The 12962-nt window shown below is 37.2% G+C and overlaps 1 protein-coding gene across 4 annotated transcripts in view; it reads left to right on the top strand.

Moving 5' to 3' along the window:
- The window catches only part of Frmpd1 (FERM and PDZ domain containing 1), a 174022-nt gene that overhangs the window by 123440 nt on the left and 37620 nt on the right, over window positions 1-12962 (top strand). For all 4 annotated transcript variants that reach the window (XM_048783347.1, XM_048783345.1, XM_048783348.1 and 1 more), the window contains exon 2: window positions 403-507. In XM_048783347.1, the coding sequence (XP_048639304.1) occupies window positions 407-507 (101 nt within the window). In that variant the 5' untranslated portion in view covers window positions 403-406. The remainder of the gene's footprint in view (window positions 1-402; window positions 508-12962) is intronic.

Raw genomic sequence — 12962 nt, 5'->3', positions numbered from 1 at the left:
AAGAAGCAGCACTTGGAAGAATATGCCCAGCGTGATTGAGAATGCTCCCAGGTTCCTGCAGTTCCTGACGCAGGCTACACTGAACTGTGTTGTCCAGGGATGCACACATAGTTGGGGGAGAAAAGACAGTGTCACATAGTCATGAAGTTTGAGAAGCCTTATCTATTGCACTGTCTCACTCTTGTGTGACAGATACAAAGCTATTCTGTTGACCAAAGATTGGCCTCTTCAGGGCAGAGATAGCTAAGTGTTTACTTTGCAGGCATTGAGCTTTATGTTGATTTCAGATAGAAGGAGAACACTAGATATTTGCTCAGCATGTCTTCAAATGGGCAAATACAGGAAGTATGATACCTTACAGCATTTTGGTTAGCTTCTTAAGAACACTCTTCTTCTTTTTAGGTAAATGGAAGAGCTGGAGACCAGTTTATTCCAGACTCGGAAAGCACACAGAATAGAACAAATGGTAGCGAGATGGCTTCGACGCTCCCAGGACAGCTCAGCCCGGTAAGGCTCCCACTCCCCAGTGAGCAGATTTTTATCTGTCAGGATTTGGTATCCCTGTGGGAGGAGGTTTTGCCAGTCCTGGCAGCACCTGGGGATCGCAGTCTCTGCTTTGCTTTGTTCTTACACCATATGGGAGGGAGAAGTGTACATAGTTCAGTGATTTGGCTGGGATGCCTTTCCCTGTACCCCCACCCCAACATACACCCACACGCACAGTCACATTCACCTCAAACTCACACACATATTTAAAGAAACAGACACAGTCACACAAATGCTCTTGCATACTCATACACATGTACATATGCACTTTGTGGAATACATGCTCATATTCTCTCTCTCTCTTTCTCTCTCTCTCTCTCTCTCTCTCTCTCTCTCTCTCTCTCTCTCTCACACACACACACACACACACACACACACACACACCCCTTGTCTTGGTATTTGATATGTGAGCCAAGCAACCTGCTGTTTATATTCTTTCCCTATCTTTGTTTCCTGCAGCTGTTCCTTCCTTGTAGTCCTTATTTCATTCTTAACAAAATAAAATGAAATCAAATACAGATCTGATTTGACTGCTACAAGAGAACTTTAAAATATGTTCTGTTTTAAAGTGTTCATTTTCCATCTCAGATTTCCCGTCTGGCCCTGCCACAGAGATGAAATATCACATGTCAGGTGTTTCTGAGACACACATTCTTCCAAAGGAAATGGAAACAGCTGTTCTGCTGCCCAGTAAGAAGCTTTGCTCACTGGGCAAGTTCCCCAATCCTCACACGTTGAGCTGAGATAAGGCTATAGAATTAGTACCATTTTACAGATAAACACCTGAGGTTCAGAGAGTAATTTCTTTAGGACCATTCCTGCTCAGAAATCTTTGGTGAGTCCCCATTTCTTATAGAATGAAGTCTAAATGGTTTAGACTTCCAGTTTCTCTGTGGTTGACCCACAGTCCTTCAAGCTATTTATCTTACTACTCGCCTGCATTCATATTATGCAAAAATGAACTATTCACTGTTCACTACTACAGCCACTGTCTCTTCCCCTTTGCCCCTTGAACCTGGGCTCCTATACCAGGCCCCTTCTCTCATCTGCATATGTCCAGAACCCACCCATGGTTAAGGCTGCCTGAAGTACTGGGTCTTCCATGAAGTGTTACCCAGTCCACACTCAGAATGAACCCTCCCACGGGACACCGTGGTATTTGAATTATAGCCACAGCATTGTGCTCCTCCTGGTGTGTTCAACTTCTTTGAACACATTCATTTTCCTTCTTCTAGACCATCCTTCCACAAGGTCCTGGAAAGTATTAGCCTCATCTCTGTAGCCCAGAAGTGACTGAGTTGTACAAGCATTAGAGGTGATCAGGTAGTGCTCAGTGAATGAATGGGAAACTACAAAGCATCTTGTTTCCCAGTATTCTGCAGAACTTAGTCCTGTGAGGTGCTGCTCCACTAAAAACGATCCTGTGACGAGAAGTGTTTGGGAAATTACGTTACCTATGTCCTATCTAATCATGTACCTTGTTAGTTCATTATACATATTATGCACATGGTATCAATTAAACCTTTAAAAAGTTCTGCAGAAAAGATACCCATTTAATTGGATGTTGCCTAACTATTTGACCTTGGAACCTGTTAACATCTTACTTCTCTCACAGGATGTACATGAGAGATAATACTGACCTCTAGCAAGCTTTCCCCCCCCATATCCTCTTTGAGGTACATTTCACATACCATAAAATTCAACCAAATATACAACTAAGTAGTTTTTAGTACATATATATATATATATATATATATATATATATATATATTAGAACACAATCTGATTTTAGAACATTTTTAATACTCCAAAAAGAAACACTATACCCACTGTCATTTCCCATTTATTCCTTCCCTAGTCCTAGGTTCCCACTAAAGTACTTTTGGTGCTATAGATTTGCTTATTTTGGATATTTCACATAAATGGAATCTTAAAATAGAGTATCACTTGGGTCTGGCTTCTTCCACTCAGCATAGTGTATTCAAGATTCATCCATGTTGTAGCAAAAATCACTATTTCATTTATTTTTATTGTTAAATAATATTCCATTATGGAATGTTTTCTTTGTTCATTTTTCAGTTGATATATCATAAACATTTGGGTTGATAAATACTCTCAAAAATATATAGCATGTATATATACACACACGCATGATATGTATTTATATGACAGAAACATTTTGGGTTGTTTCCACTTTTTGACTATTAGGAATAATGCTGCTATGAACATTTGTGTAAAAGATTTCATGCAAACTTATGTTTTCAGTTCTTTTGGGTATATACTTAAGGAATGGACTAGCTGGGTCACATGGTAACTCTATGTTTAATTTTTGAAGGAACTGCCAGACTGTTTTCTAAAGCAGCTGCACAATTTTACACTTCTGCCAGCTTTCTATGAGGATTCCAGTGTCTCTACGTCTTTGCTAATACTTGCTATAATCTGTCTTTGTTATTGTAGGCATTCTAGTGGGAATGAAGTGGTATTTCATGGTTTTGACCTGCTTTTCCCTGATGGCTAATGACATTGAACATCTTTTCACATGCCTAGGGAGTTTTGTTTTTAAGTGCTTGAGAAAGAAAAGAAAGAGAGAAGTTCCTCACAGCACCCATGGAAGACAGCATTTTTGCATCTGTGTTTCCAGAGTGAATCACATGTAGGCTTGTTTAAACAGTTTTTCATCTCTGATTCTGAAACCTGGATATAGGCTGGGTTCTTGTTCTCCTCTGATTACTTTTAAAATGATCAAGAATTAAAAACCCTAAGTTTGGGGTAAATACTTTTTCCAGGAGTAAAGTAAAAGGTACCACTTACCATCCAGTTGCTTAATCAGGAATCCTGAGAATCGTACTGAATGCCCTATATCTGGCCCACCAGCAGCTCCTGGTGATTTGCCTTCAAACGTATCTCAGATCTTTCTGTCCCTGGGAACACTGCCATGGTCATTTATTCTTTCTCTGTCCTAGCTAATTCTCCACTCTATAGACTTTTCAAAATGCAAATGGCTCTTGTCCTTGAGCTAGCCCCCAATTCCATCACCCCCCACCCCAAACTACTCAGTGGTTCTCCTTCCATTGTGCCACAGCCTATAGGTCTCTTCCTAATCTGCTCCAGCCTAACTCTCCAACCTCACCTTGTTCCTCTTGCAACCTTGGTTAACATTTTCCATTATTATATTCCCTCTACATTCCTGGAACCAATCAAGCTCTTTCCATTTTACTCACTATTAAGTTGACCTAGAAAGTTCTTTCTTCTCTTCCTTTTACAGTTGGTCCTTATTCTTCAGATTGTTTAAACATCACCTTCTTTACAAGGTCTTTCCTGATTATCTAAGGCACGGTGGGTCCATCCTGTTTCCTCCACTCACCACACTTGGTAATAACATCGACATTTATCTCAAATCTCTCTGTCCCTGGGAACACTGCCATGGTCATTTATTCTTTATCTGTCCCAGCTAATTCTCCACTCTATAGACTCACCATTTACCTATTTATCTCCCTCACCTACTTATTGTGTGACCTTTCTCCCATGACCCAACAGTCACATGTGAGACCACGGACCATGACTGTCTTGTTTTACAAAGTATTCTCAGCTGTGGCAGAGTGCTTACTATGTAGTAAATGTTCAATAAATTTATACTGATAAAGAGCTTTCATAGTATACGACTGTATTATTTATTTAATATATTTGAAATTTCCATCCCTCCATCTTCCAAGAAAAAATTTTGATGGCATACAGTTTTAAGACATGTAGGGAAAATTAAATAAAAAATAAAAATGTTATAAAAAGATTTCCAGCTAATTAGATAGGATTTAGCATTTTAATATTTTAATATTAACATTAGCTCTGAGTTTCCTGGTAGCTATGGCCAGCAATGAAGGAAATACATCAAAATGTTTTCTGTAGTCCAAAACAAAGGAAACAGATGCTCATCTTCAGTCATATCAATTTACACACATATTCTGTTATATTTTTTTCAGAATTAAAAAAAACTCCATGGGGCTGGGGTTGTGGCTCAGCAGCAGAGCTCTCGCCTAGCATGTGCGAGCTGCTGGGTTTGATCCTCAGCACCACATACAAAAAATGGAATAAAATTTTAAAAAATAAAGGTATTGTGTCCCACTACAACTAAAAAAATATTTTTAAAAAATTCCAGTCATTTCAGCCTTGTACTCACTCACTTTACCTGTAATTGGCATTTTTTTCCCCATAAAATTTGATCTCTGGCTCTGAGTGAACGGTCCAGGAGTAAATTTGTCAAATAACAATAACAACAACAATAACACAATACTAAATGCTTTTTTTTTTCCCTTATCATACTGGGGAATTGAACCCAGGCCTCACACATGCTAGGAAAGTACTCTGCCAATGAGCTAAATCCCAGCTCTGCAAAAAAACTATAACACATTGAAAGAACTCCACAAACAAAGTAATTTTTAACCATTTTTCTTTCATTTAAATGGTCGTCTTCTTTATAGGTTTATATGATTATAAAAGTGATAAAATGGAGTTGGGGGTATAGTTCAGTAGTAGAGTACTTGCCTAGCATGTGCAAACCCTGGGTTTGATCCCAGCACCAAGAAGAAAGGAATGAAAGAGGGAGGAGAAGGAGGAAAAGAGGAAAGAAAATAGACTTAGATCATAGTATAACTTTCCATTTAATTATATCAGGGTTTTTTCCCTGTGAAAGTTTCCATTTTTATATAGTTTTAAATAGTATCCTTTTCTTGGATGACTTTGTTAATTGCTTCTAAGCTTACAAAAATCCTCATCCTATAAAACTTTAACTTTCAACTCTATTTATAATAATTCAAAATATTTTACAAGTAAGTCTTTATTTTGAGTTTTAGTGAATGCTAGGAAATGAAGATCTATCTTGATCTTTTTCTGAGATAGTAAGTAGTGGTTTGTATCACCATTAACGCTGAGCAATCTTTCCCTTCTCAATTGACTTATTCTTCCCCAACCCCTCTCCTTTGTTGTATATGAAGGTCCTGTGTCTCCAAGTGGAAGATTGGATCCATTTCTGGGCTATTCTGTTCCATTGATGTAACTACCTATTTTTAACACAACTGTGTTAAAATTATTTACTATAGCTTTGTACATCTTATTATCTATTAAACTAGGCTTCTATTTCTTGTTTTCAGTGTTTTTACTCCTACCTGCCTTTTCTGCCATTTGAACTTTAGAATAATTCTGTTATTAAAGCAATTAAGCATGAGATTCACTGAACTCTCTTATGCTTAATCTAGAAAGGTTACTTCTATGGAACAAGATCTAAAGAAGCAGAAAGAGCTTAAGGCAACTTCTTACCTTCTTCATTATTGCTTACTTGTATCTTCAGGGTTTGAAAAGAAGATTTCTTTCAACTTAGCTTGGAGGACTTGAGGAGGGGAGTGACAAGGTAATAACATTTTAGAATCGGCAAATGTTCAGTGAAGATAAAAAAGATAACTAGAAGTTTGGTGACTTGTATAAATCTATGCTTAACTGGGGGCAAAACCAGAGAGGACCCCAGATGTCCTGATCCTAGCTCAGTGCTCTTTCCAGCTTCCTTAGGTTTTTTCATCTGGAAGGATGTTAGAAATGCAAATTCTTGGACCCCCCCCCCAGACCTACTGAATTAGAAATTCCAGACCCTGGTGATCTGTGTCTGAACCAGTCCTCCAGGTGCTCTAAATGACTTTAAGCTTTTACTAAAAGAAAACTTAGCTTGAATCTTTTACTAATGAAGACACATGCACATGTCTACACACACAGGAACAAGGCACATACATACATGTGTGCACACCCACATATGTGTACACAAACACATGTATGCATACGTGTACACATATACACATAAGGCAGCATCTTTTGTCAGAAGCCCTTGCTACTGGTTTTTTACACTTTCCCAGTTTACTTGTTCATTACAACTATAAACAGCCAATTTAATAATTTTAAGACTAGTTTTTAATTTTTTTTTTTAGTCGTAGTTAGACACATACCTTTATTTTATGTATTTATTTATTTTTTTGTGGTGCTGAGGATTGAACCCAGCGCCTTGCACATGCTAGGCAAGCGCTCTAATGCTGAGCCACAACCCCAGTCCCTATAAGGCTAGCTTTGTTTGACCTTTTCAATATTCCTGGTGGTGTAGCAAGCCCCTTTTAGGTACCAATTTTTATTGCTGCTTTACCTGTGGGCAAAATGGAAACATTTGAAGAGAACAGTCTGGAAGCTTCCTAAATGACATCCAGAAAGTTCCATTGTTTCTCAAATCCTATTTTTAAAGTAATAATGGAAGAATTTTCTTTCTCTAAACTGTAGGAGCATTGTGCTTGCAACGTTGAATGCCGCCCTAGAAATTTTCACAGCCCCTAGCATGTTCATCTGATTGTGACTACGTGCTAAATTTCTTTCTGGTATAGACTCAGCCTGCTTCTCTTTCAGCTTTCTTTGAATAGACTTTAAATTACAAAATCCAGTTTATATCAAATTTAGCTTTTTAAATCACTCAAGCTGAACACAATAAAGTGTTTTAAACATAGATTCAAAATAGTTTCTCCACATCTTGCTGAAACATGAAGGTAACTTCTTTGTTACAGGACAGAGGTAAAATGTATTTTTCCAGCGTATCAGAGAGCAGATAAAAAGTCAGAGAAGATTTGAAGCATAATCTGTTTCCATCTGGTAATTTTTCTTCTCACTGTTATTGATCTGCTCAGTATGAACTTATGACCTGTGAAATTTAGAATTAGCCTACACAAGACTGTTTTTATGATAGATTCAACATGTTTTTCTGGTTCTACCTTGGGGTAAATCTGGTTATCTGACAGGAATTTCATTAGTGTGATGATGAGTCTTATACACTTACAGAGTAAGATCACAGAAATGACCTCAGATTTATGGTTTGAAGTCATTACAAGGCAGCAGACATATGTTTTTGGATCAGTGCTTCATTTGATATTTATAAGATGCTTCAGAGGAGGAAATTTTGTTACAGAAATCATTTCCTTCAGCTTACTGTCAAATATTAAATGTTCCCCTGTGAGAGAGGCCACAGTTTGGTCATGTACTTAGGTAATCCCTTTCCAAACAAAAGCTAGAACATGGCCTTTGGGAAAATGTCAAATCCAGACTTTGAGCCAAAGCCACTGACACTGTTCAGGGATTAGTCAGCACAGTGGGGCCTCATTTGTCCACCATTGTTGAAGAATACCCCCTTCCAAATGGAAAGTGTCAGATAACTGAAGCCCACCCATTTGGAAAGCATCAAAGTGGATTCTTTTGAAACCCTGTGGTAAGGGTTGTTCTTTCTTTTGTTCTTCATTTTGAAACCCTGTGGTAAGATTTGTTCTGTCTTTTGTTCTCCTGACAATTATTAAGCCTTATTCTATGGCTAGCATTGAGTTCAGCACATGGAACAAGAAATATTCAGTTCTTGCTATGCAAATTACACTACAGAGAGGACAAGAGACTTTGCATTGGTTGTTATGAATATGGCGTGTGTTTCAAAAAGAGATGTACCGTTTATTGGGCACATTCAGCACATTCCGTAGATATTTCCACCTACTTGGAAGTTTGAGAAGCAGGTAGGCAGGTAGAGTACATGGTTAGGCATGTTGGAAAAAGAAAGAAAGAAAGAAAGAGAGCAAGAGAAAGAATATGTATGCATGCACACAGAGGGAAGAGCTTGTCCAGAGGCCAGTGTTTGAGGAACTCAAAAGACACTAGTTTGGATGGAACAGAAGTTTCAAAGAAAATGACTGGCTTGGTCTGAGAGACTGGAGTGAAGGGCAGAAGTGGTATTAAGCCATATTTAGGAGTCTGAATTAGGACATTAAGTCAGGGGCAAAATGAACAAGTTTTCATTTGTAAAATCAGTCTGGCTGCTACATGGAGAATTATCCAGAGAGAAAAGAATAAAGAGCAGGAGGCAGTCAGGAGCCTATTTCAGAAATCTATCTGTAGGCCTGGTGGTGGGACCCTGAAATGGAATGGGAGATGTGGAGATGTATGAAATAAATGCACATCTTTAGAGATCTTTTGATGTTGGAACTAATGTGATGTTATGGATGAGAGGAGGGAATGATCAAGCATGACTTCCAAGAGCCTGGCTTGGGCAACTGCCATAATCCTCATGATACCCTTTACTGAGCTCTGGGATATGGAGAAGATGAATCCTGGTTAGGACAGTAGTCACAGGGCTGAGTAATGCACCAAATTAAGCAAACATAAAGGAAAATGAACTTGCAACTTATATTCAAATTGTAGTTCTATATATATTTTCACCTTTTTCTAACTATAGGAGAGGTAAAACTATAGAAGGTACCATGCTATATATGCATAGTATTTTGCTATTTATTTGTCCACTGAGCACTGATGCTTCCTGTAAGCAGAGATCTTCAATGTAGATGGATAAAATGTGGTTCCTGCTGCTTCCAAAGAATACAAAGTTTATTATATTTGGGATCTAATAACTTCTAATAAAGGGTGAGTCAGGTCTCTAAGATAAATTATGTCTAGCTAGGAAAACAGAGAAGGAAGAGGTGGCATTTGAGCTGGACTTTGACCTGGCTTTACACTTTCCTACAGGGGCAGCTGCCTGAGGCCCAGCACTTAAAACTAGTGTAGAAGATATTATTTGTCCAGAGTAATGTCCTAGAAGGAGTGTAGGGCATATGGATGCTGGCCACTGCCTAGGTCTGAGGACACAGGACCACAAGGGCAAAGCTGAGGAGTTTGACTTTTGTTCTGTGAGTGGAAGGGAATCATGGGGACAGAATAATCCCAGTTCTCCTTTAGGAAAGGGATTCCAACTACAGCTTAGAAGTTGCATTTTCAAAGCCTTGGTTCCTTGCATGTCTTAAGTTTCATAGGTCTGTGATACTTTGTTGATATATAGTCTTGGGTAATTCTTTGCTGTTCTTGGTTTATCTATCCCTTCTTGGGTTGTTTCAAGTGTTTCTACTATTCTGAGTACAACTGTGATGAATATTTTGGAACATGCAAGAGCCAGGGTCTTTCTGAGTTTATACTCTATTCTAAGACTTCACTAGGCACAGGGGACACAGAGATGAATAGATGCCATGCTTGCCTTGTTAGGAACTTATGGTCTAATGCAATTATATTATATTTTCCCTTTGGGATCATTACTAGTCCAAAGAGTAATAGGTGGTTGAAGAGAATGATCAAGTTTTAAATTCATATTATAATTTCCCTGATTTATTTCCTAGAGAAATGAAATAGCCAATTTATATTGTCAGCCCTGAATCTCAGCGTCAATACATGTTGGGTTTTATATTTATTCATATTTGGTAATTTAGTAGAAATGTAATAGTACTCTGTAGCCCTTTCTGTTTTGCTTCTTAATTAATAAGGTTGTACATTTTCTTATTTACCAGCTTTGTTTCTGCATGTGATAATCATCAATTTTCTTGCTCTGAGCATTTGAAATCTGGATATTTACCATATGCATTTGTGCTTGTTCTTCTCATATTTGTATTATAAGCTTTCTCCTCTCAGGATATTTTTGTTTGTTACGGGAGATTTAACCAGGGGCACTTTACCACTGAGCTACATCCCCAGATTTTTTTTTTTTTTGAGACAGGGTATCTTTAAGTCACTTACAGCCTTGCTGAGTTGCGATCCTTCTGTCTCAGCCTCCAGAGTCACTGGGGTTACAGGCATGTGCTGTGGCACACAGCAGGATTTTTTTCTTTTACTTTCTCTTTCCTTCCTTTCTTTCTTTCTTTTTTTAAAATTTGAGACAGTGTCTCACTAAATTGCTTAGGGCCTTGCTTTGAACTTGCAATCTTCCTGCCTCAGCCTCCTGAATCACTAGGATTATAGGCATGCACCACCATGCTCGGCTAGGATATTATTTTTTTAATCAATTTACTTATTTAGTTTTTAACCTCTTTCCTTATTATTTTATTGAGATATACTTTGCATTCTTATATCCATTTAAAGTATACAATTCAATTATTTCTAGTATATTCACAGAAATGTATAACTATCACTACAGTCAATTTTGAAAGATTGTCATCACCCCCAAAAGATACCTCATAGCTATTAGCAGTCATTCCTCATTTTCTCCCAAACTTCCTTTGTCTGGCCTTAAGCAACCACTCATTTACTTTCTGTCTCTATAGATTACCTATTCTGGAGAGTTCACAAAGGTGGAATCATATAACACGTATTCTGACTGGCTTCTTTCACTTAGCACAGTGTGTTCAGGGCTTATCCATGTTATAGCACACGCATCCATATTTCATTCCTTTTACTGCTGAATAATATTCTGTCATGGAATTTTTTTTATCTATGTCATTAGTGGATGATTTGTCTCCACTTTTGAACTGTTAGAGATAATGCTGCTATAAACATTTGTGAGCAAGTTTTTATGTGGACATACATTTTCATTTCTATTGGATATATACCCAGGAGTAAAACTGCAGGACATATTATGCTCCATGTTTAGACCTGAGAACTGCCAGACATGAGAAAGAATCCCTATTCAATTTCATTGCCAAAAGCCACAGCAAGCAAGCACGTGTGATCATTGCCTCTGTCTGATAGGAGCACAATGAAGCTACGATCTGTAGAAGAGAGAGAGGTCAAATGTGTGATTACATGTTGAACTTGCTCTCATTCTTATAGCAGTATTAGAGTTTAAGAGCTCAGGCTCTCAAATCAGACCATCTAGGTTCAAACATCTCTGTTTGGAGGCCCAAATCTACATGATATCATATATAGTACATGAAATATACCCATATCTCACAATGAATAGTTTTTGTGACTCTAAGGTTTGACACATTCTATAAAAGTACATTTTAGATGTTTACTCTGGTATGTATTAATTACCATTTTGATGTTTAAAGTTTTTTTTTTTTCCACACATAGGAGTCTCATTCATTTTTCATGCATTTTTATAGACTCTAGATTTGTATTGTCTGGTATGGTCACCACTACCCACAGATAGCTATTAAATTTTTGAAATGTGGCTAGTGTGATCAAGGAACTGAATATTTAATTTTAAGTAATTCAAATTTGAGGAATGACAATTTAATTATGGAAAAACTTTTAAGTATGTTTGAAACAACTTGGACATGAAAAGTTTACTTTTCAACTGTAAATTTTGTGAGAGCTAAGTTTTTTGTGTGTGATGAAAATAGATCCCAAGTGTAAAATACACATTGGATTTTGAAGGTATTATATGGGGGAAAATGAATAAAGCATCTATAATTTTTGTATTAATTACATGTTAATAGTATTTGAAGTATATTTGGGTAAATTTAAATATATTGCTAAAATTAATTCATTCACTTTGCTTGTTTTTCCTTTTTTTCACATGGCTACCAGAAAACTTACATTTTTATCTAAGGCTTGCCTTAGATTTCATTTGGGCAGCTGTGTCCTAGAAGTTGTTATGACGTGCCTATTAAAGAGAGTAGCCCCAATTTGAAACTTACCTCACAGCCAGGTGACTTTTACCAAGTTAAATATTATCAAAGCAAGATGCAGTCTCCTTATCTACATGTGAAAAGTTGATAATGATCACATCTACCTCACATGTTTGTTGAGAGGATTGAAGGAGATGTATGAGAAAACAAGTTAGATTATTCTACAATATACAGTTGTGCTTGTGTTATTATTATACCATTGTTGTTACCACTACAATTCCTGTCAATTTCTCATATATTTTTTAATCTGGAAGGATTTTTTTATCTATATTACATTAAGTCAATATTTTAACTTAGGGCTTTTATTTTTCAATATTTAATCTTTCCAACCAGGAACCCAGCACAACTTTTGCCCAATTACTTCTATCTTCCTGTATTGCTTCAAGGAAAGTTGTATTATTCTCCTTAATTGATTTCTCTTACCCTGCATTAAATTAATATACACCACTAATTTTATGACTTAGATCCTTTCATGGCATTTTCTAGCTGTTGAGTATCAACTCATTAAGAATGCCTGGCACTTGATGTACATTCAGCTAATCTGTTTTTAATGAGTTGTTGGATGCTTTTGCTTTGGCTTTGTTTTGTGTAGTGCTGGGGATTGAACCCAGGGCTGGCCACATGCTAGGCAAGAGCTCTACCACTGAGCTAACCCTTACCCCCTGCCCCTGTTGAATGCTTTTTTAGGCTGAGTTTTTTATCCTGCAACTCTACTTATTTTGTAGCACTAGAAAGTTTCTTTGTTCATCATTTTCTAGGTATATGTCATCATCTGCTTTAAAAAAAAAAAGGTACTTCTCCATTTTATGCTTATTATTTTTTCCCTGATTAATAGTATAAGCATTTTTCCTGTCATGTTAAATAAGTCTATTGTCTAGGGTATCTTTATCCTGTGGCTTTTTTTTTTTCTTTTCTTTTCTTTTTGTACTGGGGATTGAACCCAGTGGTACTTTACCACTGAGCCACATCCCCTGT

This window comes from Marmota marmota, unplaced genomic scaffold, assembly GCF_001458135.2.
Source record: "Marmota marmota marmota unplaced genomic scaffold, marMar, whole genome shotgun sequence".
NCBI lineage: Eukaryota > Metazoa > Chordata > Mammalia > Rodentia > Sciuridae > Marmota > Marmota marmota.
Note: the sequence above shows the minus strand (reverse complement) of the source record. Positions and strands in the feature narration are given on the sequence as shown.